Source organism: Anser brachyrhynchus, assembly GCF_964034855.1.
Source record: "Anser brachyrhynchus genome assembly, chromosome: 1".
In the NCBI taxonomy this organism is placed as follows: domain Eukaryota; kingdom Metazoa; phylum Chordata; class Aves; order Anseriformes; family Anatidae; genus Anser; species Anser brachyrhynchus.
The window spans coordinates 8,031,156-8,057,366 of NC_137694.1; the positions used below are offsets into that span (position 1 = coordinate 8,031,156).

Below are 26,211 nucleotides of genomic sequence, written 5' to 3' on the forward strand. Positions count from 1 at the left end.
AAAGAATATATAAAAAAAAGAAAAAATATAGCCTTGGATATCACTGGCCCATAACCCTGACTAAAACAGTGTAACAAATAACGGAGGAGAGAAAATCATTATCTAGCTAATAGCGAAACCACGGATTTCACTGGAACAAATGATGTCAGACAAATTTCATTGCTTTCTCTGATAGAGACAAATCAGGAGATGGGGGTGACTACAGCTCATGTTGTTTAAGTCTGGCCTGCGATAAAGCACTCGCTGTCGGATTGCATCGAAAACCCGCTCATAAAACAAATGGAGCCTGTGTTTTGGATCCTATCGCGTAGATGGATAAGTGGCCGAGGAGCTGTAAACAAAGCAGTGACACATCCAGACAGAGATTCATAGCAGGGCAACAGGAGCATGGAGCAAAAAAGCATTTCTATTTCACGTTGCCTTTGGTAAGAGGAAGTTTCAGCTACCCTGAGAAACTTCGTAAATGGTACTAAACCAGTAAATGTATGAAACAGAGGAAAAAGGGATAATTCCTGGCACGGAGATGTTTGATTGTCAGGATTTGATTGGCATTTGATTACTTCTTAGTGACACAGCATCCATGAATTATTTTCACATCCTCAGTGTTTGCTCTATTTTTGGTTTGGGATTTCGGGTATACACAAACAAGAACCACATGAAACTCTGCCTTGTTTCTATGCAAAAGGAAGCGTTGGCCATAGGCAGCAAACGTACTGGATGTGTCCTATCAGCAGAGTTGCAGTGCTTTACTCAGGCTGAGACAGAGCCAGTGCTGGCAAACTTTGGGCCAGCCTTGCAACGGGAAATCAGTGCTTTCTTACGCTCCTTCCACAGGCTGTAACTGGATGTTTAGAAAGCTTTTTGTCTGTGTTCATGCTTGATAATCTTTCATTTTAAGAGTGTCATCTCTTCTGGAAAGGATCAGACACGACATGTACCAGGGCTGGTGATAGCGTACATACAAATCCTGGCCCCTGATCCATCAGAATACAGATAGATGTTTAGTTCACAGGCTGGGCTGGCTACTGGAAGAATACATTTTTGGTCTAAATGGGTGGAAATTTATATTTAGATTAGATATTAGGAGGAAATTCTTCACTCTGAGGGCGGTGAGGCCCTGTCCCAGGCTGCCCAGAGGAGCTGTGGCTGCCCCATCCCTGGCAGTGCCCAAGGCCAGGCTGGATGGGGCTTTGGGCAGCCTGGGCTGGGGGGAGGTGTCCCTGCCCATGGCAGGGGTGGCACCGGGGGGGCTTTGAGGTCCCTTCCAACCCAAACCAGTCTGGGATCCTTTGAAATTCAGACATGTGCTGGAGTGCCGTACTGAGTAACTGCAAGTGAGAATGCTCCCGAAATGCCTTGGTTCCTGCACGTCATCTGATATCAAACAATAATAAAAAATGACTTTCTAATGACTTCTTAGAGAAGCGACCGTTATATTAACTAGAAAAAATGACTTCCAATGAATAATTCAAGTATCTGTAGCGAAAATAATCCAAAAGACCATTTCGGTGGAAAGCAGAAACCTGGAAATAAGGAACATTCAAAGAGATCCAAGGATACAAACTGACAGCGCAGCAGGCTAAATCTGTCATGTAGCACAGTGAAAGAGATCAGTCTGGGGACAGAAAGTTCTGGTCTTTCTCCTGGTGGCTTTTACCGAAGAAATAATAAAGATACCAGTGATGAGGGGTGTAAATAGATGGCTTAGGGAAAAAAATCAAATTCAATGAAGGGTATAAATAAATGACTTGGTGCAGTCACTGCACCAAGCCTGTCTGAATTTAAGAAGCGATTGCACTGTGCACTTAGTCACATGGTCTAAAATTTTGGGTAGACCTGTGCGGTGCCAGGAGTTGGACTTGATGATCCTTATGGGTCCCTTCCAACTTGGGATATTCTATGATTCTATGACTTAGGGAAAAAAAATCAATTCAAATTCAAATTTAATTCATACTCAATTCAATTCAAAATTAAATTTAAATTCGAGGTGAATTTAAAGAAGTTGCAACTGATTCTGACTTTCTAAATCCAACCCAAGTGTCATCAGGAGCAGTGCTGGTTGAACTGCTGTCTTTTAAAGACCTTTGCAAATGCAGGTGTAAATATCGAAACAAACTTGATGCTGCTTTTAAGTCTTTTTCATGTCACTTTATCAGAGCACCTGTAGGTGCCATGGGGTCCAGGGATGACGTTCCCATTTCGGTCCAGCTCTGATGGCAGCCCATGTACTAAGGCAGCCCCAGGGCTGAAAGCTTTGTCCCCTCCTGACATACAGCTCCTGCCAGGGGCTGAAGCCACGAAGGCTTTAATGAGTCTGCCTCTCACAATAGTGAAGATGAAGAGCCAATTAAAGGAGGTGCTTAGGTGTCTGGATCATTAAATTCATCAGGTGAACAAACTCGAGCTCCTGTGAGGGTGTAGTGTCTTGTAGGCAGATTTGTTCTTCCTGCAGCCTTTGTCCACAGCCTAGAAACAGTGAGAAAAGCTTAAAAAAAATAAATAAAATCCCGTTGGAGGAAAAATAGATCAATGTAAAATTCAGTAGTGTACGATGAGGCCAACCAGAAATGTCAGCTGTCCTTTTGACTTTGCATAACCATGCTGCAATGTTGTCTGTGTCCAGTCTAATCCGCAAATGTGGAACATAACAGCTAATACATTTCTCCTTTATAATGTATTTCTTACAGTTAAGGCTACCCCTTCCCTCCTCCTCAGCAATGAGGACCTTCCCTTTGGCCTGCATCTCTGTTCTTATTTCTTCTGTCTCCTTATAATCCTTCTGTTAGCTCCTTTGTCTACCGGCTTGTTCCTTCTCCCCTGCTATAGCATAGCTGGGTTTAGAGATGATTTTATGAACTGAACTTTGCAGAGATAAAAAGCCAGCTCCTCTGCGAGTCCTCTGTACATAACAGACCGATTAACCTTGAGAATCAGTCCTGAGGGAAGCTGGGGAAGGTTTCTGCTGCTCATAAGCCTATGCCTGGATTTTCCCCCCTCTTTTCTTTAAACTGTGCCATGGGATCAAATTGTAAAGAAGCTCCATTGACTTCCATGGTGTAAATTAAATTGCATTTTGCTACAGAGTTTGACTGACAGTGGTTTTCTTTGAAGAATGCATGTTCTGGGAAAAAAAAGCACTGTAATAAGTAGTAGATACAGCAAAAACGTAGCAGGGTGACTTTGGACCAAAGAAATTTCTTTTAATCAAGAGAATTGTAGAAATCCTTGTGGTTTTCACTGAACATTTTTCACCGCTTGTTCTTTGGAGCAGAGATTTCGCTTTGTGAGGTTTGATGTAAATGCACCAGGGGTCATTTCACAGACTGTTACTGCAGATAGGAGCTATCAAAATAGAGCAAGCCGTTTGTTTAAAGAACAAGAAAACAGGCAACAAAGATAGAGAAAGAAAAATATTGGCAACCGAATTCTGTTCTGCTGCAAGGATAACGTGGTGGTAATTCTAAAGATTTAAAGGAAAAGTTGTTTCTAGCTTTGTGATGAAACCTCTACATTTGTAGAGAAGCTATGCAATATATTGGAAGCTCTCCTCGTTTTCTCAGAGTTTTGTAGATTTTAATGTGCAAGTGTGTTATCTGTAGATACCCCTGATCTCAGTAAACAGTTGATCCTTGTTTTGGAGAACACTTTGACCAGTCTAAATAAGATCTCAAGTCTGACATGCAGCAAGTTGGTAATTATATTGGATTTATAATTTTCTCCCTCTTCAAATTTTACACGGCTTAAATAAAGTCAAACTAAATTAGCAGAATTATCATTTGTGCATGGAATCATATTTGGGAATTAAAAAAATCACATTAGGGAAATCCAAGGAAGGAAACTGTTACTACTAACAGGAAACTGATAAGAAACCACAAGTGAAGCCAAGTTGGACCAAGAGCCTGGAAATTCATAGATATTTACAAGCTGCAGTGTGGCAATCCTGGAAAGCATTGAAGCTGATAGGAGAAAGCTCTCCTCAGTTGAACTTCAGGATGATTCCAAGCTCTGAAGCAAATATTTTTAGGTTTTAATTTTTTTAAAAAAATCTGGAATGCAAATAACCCTCAACTTATGCAACAGGAGGGTAGATTCAAAGTGTTTTGAAGAGAGTTTTTCCACTAATTTCAGGGGTTGCTGGGACTGCTCCGTGTCCTCCCTGCCCTCTATCTCTCACGTACAGCCTGTGCTCTTGTTTCTGTAGCTGTGTCATAGCTTCTGCACAGTGGAAACACAGCGCTGCTCTTTTTATAGCCGGCTTTGCAGCAGTGCCATGAGATGCTCTAGGAGTAAAATACATTAAAATTATGAGGATGTATGAGCAGTTTGAAGCTGTAATAAACCTCTTCTTCAGCCTTTCCTTATGGGTCTGCTCATGCTGTGTATTCCCAGCTAGACATAGGAATTAGGTTGGATGACAGACCTGACATTTTCTGTAATTTGCATAGCATAAAAATGCTGTGAAATCAGTGAAGATTATGTCGCTATTAAACCTTTTCACCAGGGTGTTTTAGGAGCTGTGAATGAGGGTGGAGCTGCTTCTCCTCCTCTTCACCCCTCTTGCCCCAGTTGTGTGATGCCCCTTGGAGGTAGTTCCTGCCCCAGAAGGTTTTCTTGTTGTGAGGGTGAGGTGGGGAGATATAGGTCCCACTGGTGAGATATAGGTCCCACTTCTCTTACTAGTGCCACAAACACAAAGTCTTTGCTCTATGTCTCACTGGGAAGAAGGCTGCTGTAGGTTTTGGGAAGGAAGGGAGACTGTGACATGGCAGGACTTCTGATTTCTTGGCGTACAGTCCCTTTCTCCACCGTGTTACGATACACTAGCCACGTCCCTGATCCAGGGGGACCATGGAAGACCCCACGGTAGGTATAGCTGAGCAGCAGGATGTGGTGGCAGAGACATTGGTCAACACGGCCAAAGCACAAGGGAAGGTCAGTCCTGCATGCTGGCAGAAACAGCACATATGATGTTGAATTTGCTGCTTGCTGCCATTGGTACCTGCTAGACCCCTCTCTGTGGGTTTAAACATGATGACCAGAGGTACCACGAACACTTGGGAGGAGCAGGAACATGCTCAGCTTCACAGAGTTACAGCAGATCTGTCCCTTTCCTTTTTGCACCTGAAGCCAGCTCCCTGATGCTGTTGGTGTTAGGGGTTGCTGTAAATGCTTGGACAACCTTTGCCAACCTATCATCATTTTACAGCCGATGATCCCTGTGGCTACATCTTGGTCCCCATATGGTCACATAAACTGCTGTTGACATTAATGGATGCCAACCAGGGGACTTGTGAGGAATGACACTGCTGTGTGAGTGAATCATAGCATCATTTAGGTTGGAACTGACCTTCGAGAACATCAAGTCCAACCACCAGCCTGACCTACTGAGTCCCATCACTAAACCATGTCCCTAAGCACCACGTCCACACGTCTCTTAAATACCTCCAGGGACGGGGACTCCACCACTTCCCTGGGCAGCCCGTTCCAATGCTTGACCACCCTCTCCATGAAGAAATTCTTCCTAATATCCAACCTTAACCTCCCCCGGCACACGGAAAATGGGCACAGTGTGTCCGAGCTGCTCCAACGCTGTGATGCTGTAACCGTAATCTCTGCTGCGGGTTGCTGGGATACAGAGCACCAAAGTGATGGATACAGGCAGCTTTAATTACCTATTTCCCTGTCAGCAGGCTGACTGTCAATTCTCAGTGCAGGCTGCTCTGCTTTTTCTCCGACCCCAGCTCTCTCAAAAGCCCAAAAGCTGAAATCTGGGCTGGGTGGTTTGTCCTGCTCACATCTACTTTTACAATATTTACTGCTGTGTAGAGAGCTCTCCTTTTAAGAAAGATTTTTTCCTTCTCCCACTTAATTTCTCTGAGGCAGCATCCGCAGTGGATGTACACGCTCACAGAGCAGGGGTAGTGCTGTCAGCTTTGCTCTGCTCACTTTGGCTTTTTTACGACTCCAGAAACACCAATGTGGCAAACGCGGTCAGACAGAAAATAGCAAACCATGAGCTGCTTCTCCAGCAAAGCAGAGGACTCTTCCAGACGCTTGAGGTACACATAACACAGGTTTTGCAAACCACTCTTTGATGAGAGATCATCAAACATTGCATTTTTTTTCATGCTAATTTATAGAAGTGCCAAATTCCCACTGGCAGGAAGGACGGTGGATCGAATCCCAGGTGCCCTTTAGGAGGTCCAGCTTTTAAAGAGTGCAGCTCTCTTTTACACTGTGAAAGTCCAGACAGTTTGGTGTGTTATAAGGTTTCATCCTGAGTGCATTGGTCGAAATATAGTTACTGACTTAGTGGATTTGGATTTTAAGAGCTGAACTTCTCTGGAGCCAGCTCTTGCCCTGCTCAACAAAAACATTAAAAGCTCAGAAGAAGCACTGTCCAGTTCATTATGGATGTAGAGTTTCATTTTTGAACTAAAAAGTGAAAAACTTGGAAAATATTAGATGTTAAGAGTTTATCTACTTGGATTTTAAAATATTCTCTACAAATATGAGTGAAAAAGTGGATAATCTATATATTAAATGACTAAGGAGGACATGGAGACAATGCTGATTTTCTAAAATGGTTCAGTTGGAGAAGTTTACCAAAATGTGGTCATTTTCCACAAAATATCTCAGTGAACCAATGCAAGCAGCAATTTTTCTTTTCCAAGCAGCAATTATCACCCAGAAAATCCCTGTTGGTTCCTGTCCATGAACACCTCCCTGAGCCAGAGCTTCTGCCAGGGTCTAGCTCCAGATGAGGTCCTCCTGGATAAGAACCGTGCCCCGCTGTGGTCTGGAGCATCTCGGCAGTGGTGCACCTCCCCAGCCCATCACCGTGTCCCCCACCTTGTAGGAGAACAGGAGTGGGTCTGTGTAACCTGGGTGTATTTGCTGAGTAAGGAGATGTTCCCTGAGGGGTGGTCATTGGCTCTGGTACACACAAAGTGCTTCCCCTCTTGACTTTACAACCAGTTGTTTTTCCTATAGCTTTCCCCTGGCTCCTCTTCCCAGAACAATTTATTTTCTGCCTTTTCATCTATAGCCTCTTAGCATTAAGCTTACAAATGTGCTGTGTTTGTGCTGAATATAATCTATTTAACAGAAAACGAATGCCTGAGGCTGAGGCTACAGATTTTAGCCGAGCATTAGGCAGACCTAATTCAGCCGCAGTGCCTACTGGCCTGCAAAAGCCTCTTTTATTTATTTATTTATTTTTCTTCTTTTTCCTTTCCTGGCTGCATAAATCTTCAGAGAATCCTTAGTCATGTGTTAAAGCTTGTTTGGCCTGAGGAGTTAATCCTTCCTAAGACAAGTCTTTCTCTCTCACATGTCTGGCTATTCAGGAAAGCGTGGTCTAAATCCAGGAGAGTTTTCTTTAGAAACTCACGGCCTTCTGCAGAGGAAAGTACATTATTCACCTAGAGACGAGGCCCCCAAAGCTGCTGAGACCACCAAATCCACTGTTTTTAGTCTTTTCCTTATGTATCATAGCCTTCAGTTAGACCTGTCTCTGTCTTCACTTCGGAAAATGAAATTAATTGCTGGAAATTCGAGTTTTTTAAAACAGGGGGCACCGACCCACCTGCCCCATCTTTCTGCACCTACCACCCGACCTGAGCACCAGGGGCTAAGAACTATTGCGAGTCCTCTGACTTTTAGTGCGGTTTGATATGCCAATAAATCTGTGGCTCTCCCTCTTCACTGCCCAAATTTCTTTCATAAAAATAATTTTTTAGCTATTTGGGCTCACATTCATTTCCACTTGGGCTCATTGGGACTTCAGGGGAAGGCTAGTTAAATGTGACTGAACACACTTATAAAGAGCACTTTTTTTTTTTTTTTTTTTTTTCCTCGGGATGAAAGGCTTATGGTTCTGTGAACTGCAATATTGAATAATGAGACCATTTGTAACAGTAAGAATTATATGTGGGATTCTGTTAGGTAAAAGGACAAATTTGGCTTGCACGCAAGTACTAGAGAACCTTTGTACTTTTCAGATTTTCCAATTAGAGCAGACATTTTCCTCCCTGAGCCACCCAGTTAGGGCTGTATTAAAACCACGAGCGCCAGACACAAGCAATTACAAGTCAAGCATCCCAGTTGGGGAGCAGATGTGCCAGCACGCTTTCCTTAGAGAGCCTGTACAGCCCTGCAGTCCTCTTTGTGACCACAAACACAGCTCTGGGGGGCAACTTCTTCCCCTTTGGCTGTATGTACAGCCTCCCAATTCACCTTCCCCTCCAAGCCTTCACACCATCCTACCCGTACACCAATACACAACCCCCAATGTACGAGTTTTACCTGCTTTTCCCAAGTGCACTGCTTTCTTCTTGGTTGCCAAACAGCTGTGAATTCACCTTCTGCACCACGTGGGCTGTCTTCAGATGGTTTCCCCCCTGGGGAGCCCTGTTACAGCTACAGGACCCAGGCAGGTGAAGCATCTGGGAGTGGGCATATCCTAAATATCTACAGCTACCTGAAAGGAGGTTGCAGCAAGGAGGCTGTTGGTCTTTCTTCTCAAGTGATAGGATGTGAGGTCTCAGGTTGCGCCAGGGGAGGTTTAGATTGGATATTAGGAAGAATTTTTCCATGGAGAGGGTGGTCAAGCATTGGAAGCCCAGGGAAGTGGTGGAGTCTCCATCCCTGGAGGTATTTAATAGACATGTGGACGTGGTGCTTAGGGACATGGTTTAGTGATGGCACTCAGTAGGTCGGGTTGATGATCTTCAAGGTCTTTTCCAACCTAGGTGATTCTGTGATTCAGCTGGGCACTCTGCTATGCCTTGTGGGCTGTGGGCTTCTCCATGCTGACCCAAGGTAGGACCTTGTGCTGAGTTTCCCATGGGCGAGGAAGCTCTCCAAAAGCCTGCTTTCTCCTTCTATCTGCCAACACCTAACATCAATTAGTTTATGATTCGGGTGGCATATGCTTGGAGGAGTTAAAGAAAAAAACAAAACCAAAATTTAATTTGCACCTGGTATTGCACCTGGAATTGCTTTTTCTTCCTTAAAAACACTCAAAGCATGTGAGTACCATGCCAATCCTCATGTGCATTTTTATCCACGAGGGCCAATTAAATGGGTGATGCCATCACCTGTCTGCCTGCGATGACTCCCAGCACCTAACGTTTTGCTGCCTAATAACGCGGAGACGCTTCTTTCTTTGAGGCTGTCTCTGTGAATCACTGGTAATGTACATGAACAGCGAAAGGGATTTGGAATTAATTTGGTGCAGATCACGGCTATTGATTTAGCCCGCCTTTCTGTTTGGCAGCGTTTACGTGTTTTTATCGAGAACGTGTCGGCCGCTCGGGTTGTGTTGCGCTGAATCATTGTCCGTAGAGCAGCAGGTCAAGTTGCTTTTTTATTTCCAGCTGCCTGTCCTGTGGGTGGGGATGGCTGTGCTCCCAGGGCAGCTCCGCCTCGAAGGGATCGACTGTTCATGCCTTTAATTTCATTGTAATTTGCCGCAGCATCGCACAGCGAAAGGGGAAAAAAAAAAAAAAAGCAAAGCAAAGCCCCAATCTCGGGCAGATGGCCTGTGCTCATAATCCTTCATCGTAATGGCTCCTGACAGAGCAGCTGTAGTTCACTGGTAGCCGGTGTTTTGCATCAGAAACAACAGTTTTCCTGGGATATGAAACTTGGCTGTAACACTTTGCTTTGCACGAGTGTCTCTCATACAAAACAACAATGCAGGAGAGGGGAAATACTGCTTTGAAAAAGGAAGCAACCTCGCTCCCTTTGAAGTAGCCTGCTGGCATAGGACTTTTGCTCTTTTGCCCCATACTTATGTATTTGTACAAAAAACCAAACCAAAACAAAAAACCACAGCAACAACAAAAGTCTCAAGTTGCATCAGGGGAGGTTTAGGTGGGATATTAGGAAGAATTTCTTCACGGAGAGGGTGGTCAAGCACTGGAATGGGCTGCAAGGGAAGTGGTGGAGTCCCCATCCCTGGAGGTATTTATGAGATGTGTGGACATGGTGCTTAGGGACATGGTTTAGTGATGGCACTCGGTAGGTGAAGCTGATGGTTGGACTCAATGATCCTGATGGTCAGTTCCAACCTGAATGATTCTGTGATTCTTTCACTCTATAAAAATACTTGGCCAGTGGTGGTGGATTTATAATTATTTATCTCCATGCCTAATGGCGTGTACTTGTGTATTGATTTGCTTAATCAATTAATCAATTAATTTTGGCAACTCATTATGAGCACTGAGTTATGGCAGGGCACACCAAGCACTGGGCAGGCTGGTGTTTGGTGTTTGACAAGTTGTGCACAGGTATGACAAAGTTGCACAAAAAACCACCCACACTGCACAAAGAAAGGCATGTGGAAGGTGGCTTTGTGTGACCTGGCAGGGCTCGGGCTGCTCCATCCATGGAATCTCCCTGAAAGCTCTCAGTTGGGGTTACCTCTGCATTGGGCAGCTCACATTAAAAGTAATGTTTTTGAATCCATTTCGACAAGCATGCTTTTAGCTGGGAAACAATCTCCTGTTGAAATGGTATATCTGAAATATTATTCTTTGATTTTCGACTAAAACAACCCAACCAAACAAAAAACACAACCTCTTTCCTCCTTCCCTCCCTCCTTCTAGTCTTCATAGTGAATGACTTTGGCATCCAGAGTGGTTTCACCCTAAGGAACCTCGGATGGCAGAGACCTATCTGAGGTGAGATGTGCTGTCCCCAGGAGGCCCTGCCTCCCTCCCTGGGCTGCGATAGGAGCCATTTAAGCTCCTTTAAAAGAAAACTACAAACTTGCAGACTCCCAAATAAGGGTGGATTCGATACACTTGAAATTGGTAGTTTGTGGAAAAAAATGGAAACATGAACATATTATACCTCTTCTTAATTCTGATTTTCAGAGCCAATTAAGAAGGTATTTGGTTGCCCACTTACAAACATGTGATGCCCGTATAACAGTGCTTCATTCCTACCTGCCCTTGACCATTGAATCTTGCTTAATACTCCAATGCTTGCAAAGAACCCCGTGATGGGAAGATGGTGTGGAAACCCATGTGCTATCTGCCGAGTTGGCTGGAGCAGCATATGCCCCTTGTTTTATGTGATGAACTTCCCTTGGCGAGATGACAAATGGGTGATCAGGAAAGCTTTGCAGAGCTGCAGAAATGGGGCCAATTGCTCCTGGCTTGCTCCTTCGTGGAGCTCTGCTAAGGTGCTGGTCGGGATTGCCATAGCAGGGGCTACTCCATGAGGTTTCCTCCAGCTGTGGAAGCCCCTCTCTTCCACACTACAGATTTAGGATGCTCTTAAGGAGGAGATTAATTCCGTCTTTAGACCCTCAGGAGACCTGCATTCAATTTTCCCATGTGCCACCTCATCCCAGCACTTGGGGCATCCCTCAGAGCTGGTCGGGAGCTCAGCTGTAGTGACAAGTGGTACCTGGCTAAGGAGCAAGGCTTTTAAATACCTTTTGCAAATATGGGCCTAAACATCCTGGGCCTGAGCTCCTGTGCAGTGTCAAACTGGGGATAACAACACTCCTCTTCCCCAGGAAGGTGCTATGAGGATAAATACAGCAGATATCCCAAAACATGCCTTGGTATTCTGTATCATGAGAAAGCAGAAGTACATTAATCATTGAATTATAAGATTTTTCATATTTTTTTCATTTAAAGTCTCAGAAGCTGTGGATATTGACGTCAATACTGTACTCACTCATTCAAATGAATGAATATTTGGGCATGGCATGGCCACCACTTCAGAATTTCACTTTTTCAAGTTAGGGTGTGAAGAGGAGCCCCTGCAGCCAGATGCTGCTTAGGACAGGAATTTGCAGCAGGCTGGGGGAACATGAACGTGTGTGCAGTGTGTCGGTCAGGAGCTCACCTGCTGAACTTCAAGCAGGCTTACAAAACCTTTGCTTGCTGGAGACTGACTCAAGCACATATTTCAGTCTTTCATCGTGCCCTGAGGTGATGCTCCAGTTATGGGGAGAGAGGTAGGTTTGCCCTTTCCTTGTGATTTTAGCCTTGCTTTGAATTCTGCCTCTGGTACTTTTTGGGTTGATTTCTGTCTGTTTTAGCATTGAGGTGCTGGCCCTGCAGCTCCTTCCCCAGCTGTCCCACGGGACAATGTGAAGAGGTCGAGTCTGAGCATCCATCACTGGTGGCCTGGAACAGTGCTGCGAGACCGAGCCTTCAGCCCTGTAAATCCTTGTAAAGCAAGGAGTTTAATGATTCAGAATAAATAATGCTTATTTACTTTCTTATGCAGGGAAAACACCTGATAAATTTAAAAGGAATTGGATGCAAATTCTGCAGCCCCAGGAATAAAAATGTGCCTGCTTTAGCTCTGCATGCGGTCAGACCCGTGCAGCTTCTCCTGCGCTCTGTTGCAGCAGTCGGCGCAGGCTTGTTTCTATTTAAAACCTTGACTGATTGAACTTTTGTTTTCTGAGGGCTGCATTTCGGCTCTCTTCCTCCGTGCTACGTGGAGAGGAACTGAGCAGTTTTCCTGCGCTATTGTTCCTGCCTGGGGCAGGTCCCAGCAGCTCGGCCCCCCTGCGTAGGGGTGGCAGCAAGGGACAAGGTGGGAGGGCTGGCACCTGCAGGGGGCTGAGCTGGGTCTCCTTGGCAAGGGCATGAGGCTGGAAAACCATCGGTGTCTCGAAGGTGGAGAGGGAGGGAAAAAAGTTGTCAGCAGCCCAGGGAAGTACTTGTAAAATTGTTCATCCTGCTCTGCGTGCTGAAAACTGTCCAAATCTTTTTGTGACCTTCTCCCCTGGGAGTTTTGCGTGGGAATATGAAAGAGAAATAGTGAAAGAGGGAAAAGCGATTATGCAGGGAAGTATTACTGCAGCTGTTTGAGCTGGAGCTTTAGGTCACCGTCTTAAATGAAGGGGAAGAGCCTTAGGTCGCTCCTTGATTCCTTGGCTCCCAGTTTACCATGCAGGTCTAATGCCTTTCTGCTCCGTCCTGAGTTACGTTCCTGTCCTCCTGTGGTTCTCGGGCACCTAAATCCCTGTCAGCTCCCCAGAGACCTGCACTTTTCTCAGGCCAAGTTCAGGCATCCTTCTGCTGGCAACCACCCAAATTCAGAGCAGCACACGCTTGAAGCACACCTTTTATCTTACCAAAAGGCTGAGGTTAAGCACAGACTGGAGCGCTGAGCGCTGTGAGCGGGCGGTTGCATTGCGGGGCGATGCGTTTCCCCCTCCACATCCATCAGGGTGCTCCACATCCAGCCCTGCAGACCTTACGGGCACAGAAACCGGTTTCCTTGCTGTTGGTAATCCCTCATCAGGCTGATCCCAATCCCTGGGTAGAGGTAATTGGAGTCACCAGGTTTGTGTTCCCATTTCGGAAAGATGTTCATATTTGTCGGGATGCTGCAGAGACAGCCCCAGCAGAGGCTGCAGGAGGGAAGCGCGAGGCTGGGGTAGTGCAGGATGAGGCGAAAAGATTTGTAACCAAGAGAAAAGAACAGATGGCTTTGGTTGTAGTGCCTATATTTATATTTAATGTTAATATTCTTCCCAGAGCCCTAGCGCTTCAGTGATATGTAACACAGCACAGAAGCATCTGGGGAAGGAGGGAATAAGGGAAATGGGTTTGTCACAGCCTGGGAGGGAATCCATCCGTGGATTTTGCTGTGGGGTTTCAGTGCATGTGAGCAAGCCAAGAAGGCAGAATTTCAATACAACCCTCCTCCAGAGCACTGTGGGCATTGCCTTGACATGCCTATGCCACAGATCTCGAGGAACCACAGTAGGACCCCATCATGTGTGTGCCCATGGCCCCAGCTGGAGCAAGCTGTTGCATCATGGAAGGAGCAATTTCTGCCTTCAAGTATTTTTATTTATTTATTTATTTTTAATTCCAAGACAGGGAAGGACATCAGGTCCATGCTCTTCCAGCCTTGCTGACCGTGTCCTTGTGGGGACAATCCCATCCTGTCTGTCTGCTAAAGGGTCTCCCGATGCTAGTCCATGGTGGGATTTACTGGCGTGCTTGGAACTGCTTTGTGAATGCAATTAGTCATCAGCACACAGGTGGAAGATGAAAGTTACTTCTGCAGCACCTAATTAGCTGGCATTGCTGGACGGGTTTGAAAGCAGAGACAAAAAGCTGCAGTTGTGGCTGTGTGTTTGGGGAGTCCTGCGGAGCAGCAGTGTGCTTCACCTGAGACCTCCGTGTTATCTTTAATGACCTTTTGTCTTCCTGCGAAGAGATAAACAAGAATCTTGAGTCTCTGCTGGCATGAATCAGTGTAGCTTTACTGGAGGCAGCAGAGATCTGCTCAGCTTTGTCAGCACAGGAGAGCTGAAGCCTGTGAGTTGGATGGAGACAGAATCACCCTCGTGTGAGTTTGTGTGTGTGTGTGTATGAAAATGCACATCAGTGTGTGTGTGTGCCCACACGCTAGTTAAAGGTGGCTGTTTATTTATCTGTTCGCATTTAGTGCACCTTGGAGGCCCTACCTAAACAACAGCCCTAAATTTAATGCCATCAGATCGTTAACACGTCGCCGGCTTGTTAACAAAATAATCTGATGGTTTACAGTTAAAAAAGCCAATTAAAAGACTCACGGAGTAGTATTCCTTCCAGTCCCCTGGCACACGCATATATTAGAAATCCATCAGATGCAAAGCCTAGGACAAAAATGATCGATGGCAGGTTACAGCGCTCTTTATTACAACGAATTAATTGATCATGTCTAGCGGATTTTCCTCCCAGCGGAAGCTCTGAGTATCGAACGCGTCTCTCTCTTTTCTCTTCTACCCCTGCTGCTGGAAACACGCCAGGCAGTTTCACGCCATCGTTTAAATTTATTCGTGACCCAGGAAAGTTGTGTCACCCTTGAGGCGGTTAGCTTCCAGCTGAAAAGTTTGGTGACGTTGTAGGACACGTAGGGACGGATGCTACACAAAGTTTTCCTATGAGAAGTTGGAACTCCTTGATCCAGTCCTGCATCTGCAGGTCCTACCTGAGAGTAGGGCCCAAATGTTTTCTCTGATCCTTGATCTACTCTTTCTTGACTGACATCGCATTGTAAAACCATGGTTTATTTCATGGGTAAACCAGCACGGTTTTTCATAGTCCTGGGCAGTGGAGCCCAAAAGCGAACAGCTGTGGGGAACATCCCTTCAGCCTACAGAGGTGGATTCTTGTGTCAGACGATGACAGAGATATGTTGGTGGTGAAAGAGGGGGATGCTTTTGCTGCTTTCTGTCTATTCTGTTTGACAATTTATGCCCTTTTCGGTGGGTGTTTGGCAGCTCTCATACATGGCATCACCTGTCAGAGTGACAGGGACAGGTTATTAACCTGTGGGTTTCACAAGCTCTGATTTTACAGAGGTGTCCTGTTCAAGGCTCCTGAAACTGGCCTATTATAGAGCCTAAAATGTAAAGAAAATAAATGCTCCAAGCCTTTTGTTCGTCTGAAGCTATGCAGACAGTGGATGAAATGCCGTGGCAATATATTAGTTAATTTAGAAGTGTTGCATTTTTGCTATTACCTGGTAGAGTAAGAAGCAGTATCTGTTTAACGACCCAGTTCCTGGATGCCACTCCTGATTTATTTTATAATTTGACATTAAGTAAGGCACTCAAAAATATGGTCTGACTCCCCAGAACATCTGCAGAGAAGTGTGCCATCTCCAGACATGCAAAGTGAGATTCTACTTGTGGGGCAGGCTGGTGAGGGAACTTCTCTGAGACTCCACAGCAAGCCAGCAGTTGATCAAGGAGGAGGACCCATGCCTCTGGTACAAATTAAACAGTCTATGCTTTATAAAAGGGCCTTAATCCTCCTGTTTGCCAAGGCTTAGTTGTCCTAGCATTCATTGAAGGTGTCACTTGCTACTTTCATCTCACCTGCCTTATCTGAGGCGTGTCTACAGCCCTCACTCCTGCACTGCTGAATGATCCAAGATATGGGCAGGAATTGGAACAGGGTGGGAATGTTTAACTCGTACTTTCTCCATTAGGAAACTAGTATTTTAAGCCTTACGATGCCTTACAAACTCATATATCATGTCTGAGTTTCTTGATGAAGGTTTTCCTGGAAGTTACTTTATGTAAAGAAGGTGGGAAAAAAAGCAGGAGTGAGTGTTTCACCAAAGATGCAGTTGAAATATGATTTTACTCTTTAACGCGTTATTTTTATGGCCTGATTGGCATTAACAAGTCTCTTTTTGATGAAGATTTGTAAAGTTTTGTTGCTATGAACCAGGAAATTTGGAAACAGAATTTGGAAATTCTGTTGAGTGGCTGTGGGAATGTGTATACTTAGAGACTGTTTTAATTTCCATATTCATTAGACTGCTCTGTGGCTTTTGCAATTTCCTTCCCGGTGGCTGGGACCAGGGTGTTTTGCTTCTTGAGGAATAAGATCTGCAGTCATAGGAGCAGGTGGCAGGGCAGCCACCTCTCACAGAAGAGGTGTGAGGAAATGAGGTCTCACGTTGGGAGGAATAAAGGAGTCACAGATGACACGCAGTTGTGTGTCTGGGAGATGTTTCCTCTGCTGCTCTTTCTCTTTTCGTCTTTCCACCTTGGCCACCCATTGCCACTTCCTGCTCTGTGCTTGCAGTAGCACTCACACAACCATGTGATGAATGGGTTGAGGGAGCTGTTCTGAGTGAGAGCTGGTGAAAAAGAATGACTTTCTGATGGATTGGGTTCTTCTAAGCACAAGTAGTAGTGCTGGCACAAGGGAGGAGGAGAAACCTGGGCTGGGGGAGGCAAACTACTCTGTTCCCATTACTGTTATTAAGCTCTCACTGGAGAAGCCTCCACAGAGCTCGTCTGGCTGAAACTAACCTTTTCCAGGGCCATTTTGCACCAACCTCTAGAATTCTGTATTTGGTATCCCCACCTGTGAAATGCAATGGGATAATCTTAAAATTATCCTATTATTAAAAAGCAAATGGTTTGCTTTTTCTTGAGTTTTACTTGCAAAGATGGCAATGCCCATCACCTGCTATTTAATGCTTAGGGTTATGAGTACTTGAGCTGATCGACTGTGGCTCATCCCGTTGTCCTTTGAAGTCAATGGATATCTTTTATTGACTTAACTGGGCAACAGATGAGGCCCTGGATGAAAGAACCACTGTTTTACTATGAATTACTTGTCTCTCCAGGTTGCAAAAATAAATAATCCCAGATGTTTTCAAAGATGGCTGGGCCGGTGCTGCACACAGCTTGCTTGTGAAGCTTTGTCTAAAAGGAAAATAAATTTTTCAATCAAAGGGCTGCTGGCTGACCTGACCTTTTCAGACTGCAAATGGTCACTGAAAGGATAAATGAGATAATGATAATAAAAACTCCTGCTCGTTACTGAACTGCTGCTGAAAGGGATTTGGCAAAGGCTGAAGAAATGTCAGAGTGAAGAACACACCATCTCTGCTGAAAGACGATGGTGTCTGACCCTGCCTGGTGCATGCTGAGGCTGGTGAAACCTCCACTGGTTTCTGTGAGAGTGAGGGTGGTTGAAAGCCATGAGGAGACGCTGCTCAAAGTACAGCTGTGAAGTTCTGTCCTGGTGATGCTGTGTTGTGTGGGAATGCACTGTCCTTAACAAACCATCTGCATGGGGTAGTAAATGAAGTTTCCTGGAGCGGCCAGCCACACTCTCTGAGTGTGTTTAAGTGTTTAATGGTACTGCCAGCCTTCTGGGCTGTAAAAAGTAATATATATATATCAGTATATATATATAGTATCAGTGTATATATATATATATCAGTAAATAAACCCTTCTCCCCTATATCTTGCTCCTAGCTCTTGTGCTCAACGTCCTTGATGATGATAACCGTTTCATTAGCTGCCTGATGAATGGCCCAGGTGCATTAGCATCGTTTTATCTATGTGGTATCTGTGAGCTTTACTCTGGGAAGTTAATTAACATCCATCACTGGAGGTTCTCTGAGAGGTTAGGAAATCTTATGTCAGGAATGGCTTGTGTATGGGGACAAGAAGATGGACTAAATGGCTTTGGAAGTACCCTTCCAGCCCTGCTATCTCTTGCTTTGAAGCTCTGCAAAAGTAATGTCACATTACTTCTGTGGTAAGCATTTCTAGGAGGCTCTGTTAAGGGGTGGGACTGAGGGGTTGGTCAGAGGCTGCACCTCTACATTCAGGACTGAAATGACAGCCCAGCATGTCACAGCTGGGTGCAGAGGCACAGAGGGAAGGACTTGTCTCACCTAACCTCAGATGGTTGTGTGGAAATATCTGTGTCTAAGCTAGGCCAGCTAGCTCCTCCAGCTCTGGAGGGAGAAACAAGCACAGTGTGTGCCCTGCTAGATGCCGGACATCTGAGATGCACTGGAAGCACCTCCTCTCTCTGGTGGCATCAGTTGGCCAAGGGCAAGACAAGTCCTTTGACCTGGTTCGTGTGAGAGCTCGGTACCTTTCTCATGGACACAATATTCATCCAAACACTTTTATATCAGCTGTTTGTTTCTAAACATTGACAAGGGTTGTCTTTGTCCTCCTTCTGCTGATGGAGCTGCTCACGGCTCCCTGAACCCTACCGTTCTTCAAAGGTCTGCCTGCTGCAGCTCACTCTGATCACTGGCCATTTGTTTTAATGATTTTGCATAAGAATCCTGGAAATTATGTTTAAACAAGTTACATACAAACTCACCTAAAATGTCATTTATTCCGATTCCTCACAAATATTGATGATATATTTTTGCTGAATTTTGGCTTTCATTCAGTAAACCTCTTCAGTTAATCGTTACTTTGCAGATGGCTTTGGCAGCGTTTCAACCTGTGCTTCTGGTGGTTGAAACCTGGTGTTTGAATTAGGCTCAAGATGCAAATAAGCTGATTTTCAGAAAGTCTGAATATCTGCAGCTGCCTTGTGGGGTTCTAAGTAATGCAATTAGGGTTGGGTTTCTCACTGCCAAGAAAGCCACAAATAAATTGGGAGTCCAGAAAGAGAAGTGTGACGAGAATATACAGAAATGACTTGAGGAATTTGGGGATTTAGGAATAAAGTTGGAAATAATTAAAAGCCCAGCTCAAGTTTTCAGCTAAAAAGCACTAATATATGTAATGTCAGAGGAGATTAAGGAGGAATGTTTATACATTCAGGAGAAGCTTAGAGCTGGGCATTAACTCCAAATGAGAGGTGAGGCAGAGCCCTGCTGATGGAGGGTGTGCTGCTCACTGATGGCCTCGGGATGATAGGAGCATGGGAGGGGGGCAGGAATACTCTTTGATGCCAGAGGAAATAATTAGAAATAAGGAGTGCAGTAAAAGAGGAGGATGGGGTAGATGCCCTAAACTAATAAGAAATGGGAATTTGTATCTCCTCTTTCAAAGCCTGAATTAGGACAGGTGAGTGATGGGCAGCCCTTGAAACACTAGAGTAGTCTCAAAGTGTTGAGTGCTTGGTCCCTGAATGTGTTAACGTTATGGAGGCCAAATGTGGGGAAGCACAGCCGTGGTATCTGCTCCAACCCAGCAGGCAGAGAGAGACATGCTTCTGTATCCCTTGGGATATCATGTCCTGGAGTACAAGGAAAGTGAAAGTGTTGTCTCCTCTTCACTGTGATTAGTCTGGGGGGATCGCAAGCGCACTCGATGGGGTCGGGCTCCCATCTTATCTGCTGCTGAATTCATTCTTTCCTTAAAGAGGCTTTTATTTGTGTGATGTTGCTGTTTTCTTGCCTTTTTTTTTTTTTTTTAAGACGTGGCCAATCCCTATTGTACATATAAATATAGGTAGCACATGGGTCTGTAAAGATTACAGGTGCTCCTTTTGGCAAACAATATCTTTTAATAGCATTGTGTGCAGTTAATCGGGTTAAGCAAAAGTATCAGTGGAACAAGCAGTGCAAGTTCAGGGAAGGAATAAGTGACAGATCTGACAACTATTGTTTAGTAATATTTGGCAGGTATGGTAGAAGCTGCTTTTTTTTTTTTTGTTTGGTTTGTTGACATCTGTGGTTGGAGAACAACACAAGCAGAGCAAGATATTAAATTGCAAAGACACACTTGCTATTATAATTCATAACAGAGAAGGTAAATGTTTATTGCTCCTGGTCTTCATCCATTGTTCCTACCCGGATCAAATGTTCAGTGCATCAGGAACTGGTTGTAAGGGTTTGTGCCCTCTCTGCCCTTCAGTTCTGATTAAGTGGGAAAGGCAATAGGGCAGCTCCCGTCTAGCTGAAAGGAGGGAATTAGAAAATTGGGGCAGAAGAACAGGAATATATTGAGGTGGCTGTTTCTCCTTGTCATGGAGAAAGCTCAGTTCTACAGGGGTTTCTTCAGGAGAAAGCTCTTCAGTTAAAGTAGAGGAAAACGATACTTACAGAGTTTCAGAGAGACCCTGAAATAGGCCTTTACTTTTTGAAAAGAGATGGTAGCGATGCCTGTCTGTCAGCTGTTGTAAAGGACCATGAGGTGACTAGCTCACACACAGAGGCCTGCTCTGGAGATATGGAGCACCATGTGCACCAGGTCAGTGGTGGTTTGACCCAGCTGGGCAGCTGAGATCCACAACAACCGCTCTCTTACTCCCCCTCCTCACAGGGAAAGGGGGAGGATATACGATGGAAAGGGCTCAAGGGTTGAGATAAGGACAGGGAGATCACTCGACAATTACCGTCACAGGCAAAACAAACTCAGCGTAGGGAGATTAAAGTAATTTATTGCCTATTACTAACAGGCTAGAGCAGTGAGAAACTAAAAGCAGATGAAAACCACCTTCCCCCAACCACCCTCTTCCACCTGCTCCCTCCAAGTGGCGCAGGGGAATGGGGAATGGGGGCTGCGGTCAGTCCCTGATGCTTTGTTTCGCTGCTCCTTCACAGTCCCTCTCTGCCCCTGCTTCACGTGGGGTCCCTCCCACGGGATGCCGTCCTTCCTGAACTGAGTCTGCGGGGGCTGCCCACAGGCAGCAGCTCTTCAAGAACTGCTCCCACACGGCTCCGTACCATGGGGTCCATCCCCCAGGAGCAAACTGCTCCAGCACGGGTCCCCCAGGGGCGGCAGCTCCCCCCAGCCCCCCTGCTCCTGCCTGGGCTCCTCTCCACGGGCTGCAGCTCCGGCCCGGGGCCTGCTCCTGCGGGGGCTCTCCATGGGCCGCAGCCTCCTCCAGGCCACATCCACCTGCTCCACCGGGGGCTCCTCCACGGGCTGCAGCGCGGAGATCTGCTCCGCTGTGGTACACCAGCAGCTACCAAAACCCTGCCATGTAAACCCAATACACCAGTGGGTCTGGTGGCCAAAGCAGGGCCATGGAGCTGTGCCTGCAGGGCAGGAGGTGTGGGTGCCCTGGCTGCAGGGCTTTTGCATGGGAAGCACGTGAGGGTGGCAGGCTCAACCATCGATTTGGTATTGATGCTTTATGAACAGAGCACGCTGGACCAATTCTGCTATTTTTTCTCCCTCTGGCAGAGCTGTGACCAGTTCACCATCCCTTTCATGTCATGTGCATGCACGACGGCATTTTTCTGGGAGGCAGTGTCCTTCAAAGGGAGCATATGTACATCAGCGTCTTTTCTAACAGCTTTTCATACAAGTGCACGTGTGATTTCACTAATTTTCCAAGAACAATGAGGTAAAATACAGCACAGAGTAAAACAAATGTTCTTGTCTATTTTTGGAGGCCCTTTTCAGGTTACTATTAACCTTTCATTTGAAATTTAATGCTGAGGACTACACATTGATTCTGAGCAGCTTCTTGGAAGAGCGTCAATTTTCCATTTAGAAAATTATCTTTTTTTTTTTTTTTTTAAACCCATATGGGACGTTGTTTGTCAGTTCTGAGAGACATTTTCCTATGAAAATGTACACTTTGGGACTGAAATTCAAACCAGTTTAGCCAAATCCCAGGAACTTTAAGCAACAAAATAGGAAATGTAATAGGAAATAACAGCTGAACTGGGGGAGGGACATGTTTAGATTATTAAGGCCAAGCCCAGAAAAGTAATAAAGCAGTCAGACTTGTTAAAATTAAACAGGCCCATGGCCAAATTTAAAGATACTATATAGCTGGATGATAGTAGGAAAAAAAAAAACAAAAACACGTTGAAAGCAAAAACAGAGTAATAGCTGGCAGCAGATAACATCTGGCAGCAGATTTGCTGTGAAATTCATTTCTGAGAAGTGGTGGGTAAAGAAATTTCTCAATCAGGGAGGAGAAGAGATCCCAGCAGAGTGAAACTGTGCTTTTCAGTGAGATGCAAAGGAGCTGTAGCGCCCCATGACGCTGAGAGGCCTCCTCTACCAACCTGCTATATTTGGAAGCTCCGATTGCTGAGGCAGATTAGAAACCCTGAGCCCGGTAAGCCACTGTTAGTGGGAGATTTCCAGTGCTCACCTACGTCACATTGGCTTTGAGGATGTGTCTGCTGCAGCCAAGGCGTGCTTTCAGCTCGTAGGGATGTATCTGAGCTACTTTGGGTGCTGAGGGTGGTGTCACCATGGCTGCTAAAGCAACTCAAAATGCTCTGTCTTTTAGTTGAACCTGAACTTCATGTAGATGTATTCACCTGGCAAAAGAATGGCAAAATCCATGGAGTGGTTTTCAGACATAAAGTTGAGTTGAAAGTCAGCTAGAAAACAAGTTTTTTTAAAAAAATCCATCTCTTCCACAAAGGAAATAAGCAAGTAGTAGGCAAAGGCAATGGGAAGAGCTTGTTTAAGAGCAAGGCTGTGCTGCATAGCTTACCTTGTGAGCCTTGAGACTCACACACAGGGGTGGTCACAGGGAAGGACATGTTTTGGGTACGTCTCCCCTGGAAACCTCACCTGGCTGGTTAAAGCTGGAGAGATGTCCGTGGAAGTAGGGGAGAGATTGAGACCTGACTCTTCTACCTGAATTTGGAAGGAGAGCAGAACAACATTTTTACGTATAATTTTGCTGCTGTCCTGAGCTTCAACTCTAAGGTGATATATCTACATTCAGATACCATTAGAGGGGATGTTTTTGCACTGTGCCATGCATCCTTGCTAGCTGCGTCACTTCTGAGAGCCCCTTCCTGGCTGCAAAGGGATAGCATGCTGGGGAGACATCCGCAAAGTGCATTTTCAGAGGGTGGCTCTGAGAGCAACCTGGATTGTTGATACCAAACTGCTCTCTGTAATTTAGTTGACCTGATATGAAATAGAAAAAAGAAAGAGGTCTGAACATGTGTCAGGTTCAGAATGCAAATATCCTTTGCATTGCTTTACTCCAGGCTTGCATATTTAATTTAATAGATATTTTTTTCTTATGTGATATGAACTAGGAGATGGATCTATTACAGATATGTTGCATATATATTCTGGTTGCTTTATAGGCAGATTTCAGTACCAAAATGATTAAGGACTATTTTTTTCTGTTCCTTGAAGATTGTATAATGAGATGAAAAAGGGAAAATGCAAATTTTAATTGAGTATATTCAGGGTGTTCAGAGTGCAGTATATCATATTTCACGTACGGCTGCAGGTTTTATCCTATCTTCTTATGCTTTGCTTTATTTCTGAGCCAACTATTTTTTGTTTCCAGTGTGCTGTTAGTTAGGTTTCTAACCCATAAGTTGAGCCACAAAGACTTTTATTGAACCATAAAGATATTAATTCCAGAGCAATCAGAATATTACTTGCAGTTGGATGCTAAATATCAAAGGCTTTATTGATGTTTAGGTAGGACTTTATTAACACCCAAATATCTCTGGAGAACTCTGGTAACAATAGGAGAAATATTAATCTCGGTATGGTTTGGTTTTCTGTAAGTAAATGAGAATTGAAAGTCTTCTTGTGAGTCAGCTGAATATTTGCAGGGATGCACTAATCTATACCAGAGTCAGCATGGAAGTACCCTTATCCATTTAATTCCCTTTCTTCTGCTCCGTGCTCCACCACGTGGCATGCCACTGCTGCAAGGGGTCATAGGAGGAACAGGAAAAGATTGCCCCCAGGTAATACTTGTGTGCACAGAGGACATGCTTCTAGGGCAGCGTAGGTTAGGATAGGTGTCTGTAGGTCGGATACACTGATGGCTAGAGGTTTGGGATCAATCCTGCTCTAAGAGACTAGGAAACAAAATTCTGTTGGAATTTGTGTCTCCTCTCTCAAGTGCTTTTGCAAATCCCACCCCCTCTGCCTTACATTTGTGCAGCGCAGCTCTGGGCACGCTTTGTGCTTGCTCTGTGATGATCCACGGTGATCATCAAAGCAGCGGCAGTGCTGCACAGTATGTTCCACGGCAGCTACTTCCTTTCTGGTTTAATTATATCCGAGTTTGCTAATCCCGGTCTTGATTAATGTGCTTAATATGCAAATGTTATGATGAAACTGAAACTCTTTGTAATTGCTTGCAGACAGATTATCACTTCGAGTACACAGAGTGCGACAGCAGTGGCTCCAGATGGAGGGTGGCGGTCCCGAATCCGTCAGTGGAGTGCTCTGGACTACCCGACCCCGTGAAAGGGAAGGAATGCAGTATGTCACTTTTCATTTTACAGACCATTTCTGTGTGTTTGTGCTATTTACCCTGTGTGGCACTGACGACAACAAAGTCCCATGGAAGGGCTTTGAGATGCAGGTGATATGGTTCTTCCTAGTTCTTTCACCGATGTCCCAAGTGTCCCTGAGTTGTCTTTCCTTTCTGAGTCTCTCGTGTATCCCCTTCCAGCCCCTCTCCTTGTCTCTTGGAGCTATGGAGCAGGGACTGTCTTTGCAGCAGAGTTGTAAAACTCGTCAATACCTGCTGCAGGTACCCCTGTGTGGTAATTCACAGACAAGCCACATCTATCGCAATACCTCTTGAACAGTTGTGGTTGCTTGTCTTGAGCTGCCGTAATCACAGTCACTGAATTGTAGGGGTTGGAAGGGACCTTGAAAGATCATCGGGTCCAACCCCCCTGCCAAAGCAGGTTCCCCAGAGCAGGCTGCCCAGGTAGGCATCCAGACGGGCCTTGAATATCTCCAGAGAAGGAGACTCCACAACCTCCCTGGGCAGCCTGTCCCAGGGCTCCGTCACCCTCACTGCGAAGAAGTTCTTTCGCATGTTGGGGCGGAACTTCCTGGGCTCCATTTTGTGGCCATTGTCCCTTGTCCTGTCCCCACAGACCACTGAAAAGAGGTTGGCCAAATCCCCCTGTCTACCACACTTAAGATCCCCTCTCATGTTCTGTAATGTTCTGCAGCTCTCCAGTTCAGTTCTAGTACTGGCCAAAATGGTGATGAGCAGTGGCCAAATTACTTCTGCATGGTGTCCATGCTTTCATCACCTGCATTATTTAACTGATGATAAGCTAATGCCATAACTAATAGTAAATGTCTTATCGTCCTGTGTTATTTTCATGATGAAGCTTTTGCATTTTATTTATATATTTTAACAACTCAGAGTATTCTCATAGAACTTGATCCTTTTTGTTTTTTTTTCTTTTTGGCATCTGGGGTCATAAGCAAACTGCTGCTCTACAAGCACATTTGAACTGTTTCCTCGCTGTTTTTGCAGCTTTCCCAGGCTGAATACTCCTTCCCATCACACTTGCTTGCTCTAGCAATTCTCTTCACCACAGATCCTAGCAGTGCTTTATTTTCTCAGTAATTTCTAGCAGGGGCTATGAATCATTGTATCTGACAAACGGAAGGAATGATGGCCGTGTCCTTTCAGTACTACAGTAGAAGAGATGACTTTTTATTCACTTCTGACTCTCCTCCTGTAAAGGTTTATTGTTCATTTCATTACAGCACATGCTCCAGCATACGGCACATAAATGTTTCCTATAGCAGCGTTGACCATGGGAAGATTTCTGACTACCTGCAAGCCTCAGCTGAAAAGCTGCCTGTGTCATTCCTGGTGCTTGCGTTTTGTTTCTGGGGTTTTACATGTGTGATCTATGTAAACCTGCAGGATATTCGATTACAGAACTATGGGACTGGAAAGCACCTCAAGTGTTCCCCTAATTTATGGCCTAGCTCAAATGGCTATAATAGTTGTGACTTTATAATTTGTGGCTGATGTTTGCTGGGCTGTTTCCAGGGACCTCTGATGATAAAGAGCCCACAAGCTCTCCAGATACTTGCTTATATATTTTGTCCTATTAATTTTCCCTCCTGTTATTATTATTTTTTTTTCCTGCTGTTGAGTCTCCCTTGTACTTCAAGCCTCTTACTTTTTGCTGTCTGCACTTTAAAGGAGCAGATAGCATTATCCCTTCTGATGCACAACCACTTTTGGTGTACTCTCAAGTACCTGGGCATAACTCGTTTTTTCT

General features: G+C 45.1%; 1 protein-coding gene across 1 annotated transcript in view; it reads left to right on the forward strand.

Moving 5' to 3' along the window:
• ELAPOR2 (endosome-lysosome associated apoptosis and autophagy regulator family member 2) overlaps positions 1-26,211 on the forward strand; it is a 102,743-nt gene that overhangs the window by 26,260 nt on the left and 50,272 nt on the right. Inside the window, exon 2 of the mRNA XM_080555335.1 lies at positions 24,307-24,427. Within this exon, the coding sequence (XP_080411461.1) occupies positions 24,307-24,427 (121 nt within the window). The remainder of the gene's footprint in view (positions 1-24,306; positions 24,428-26,211) is intronic.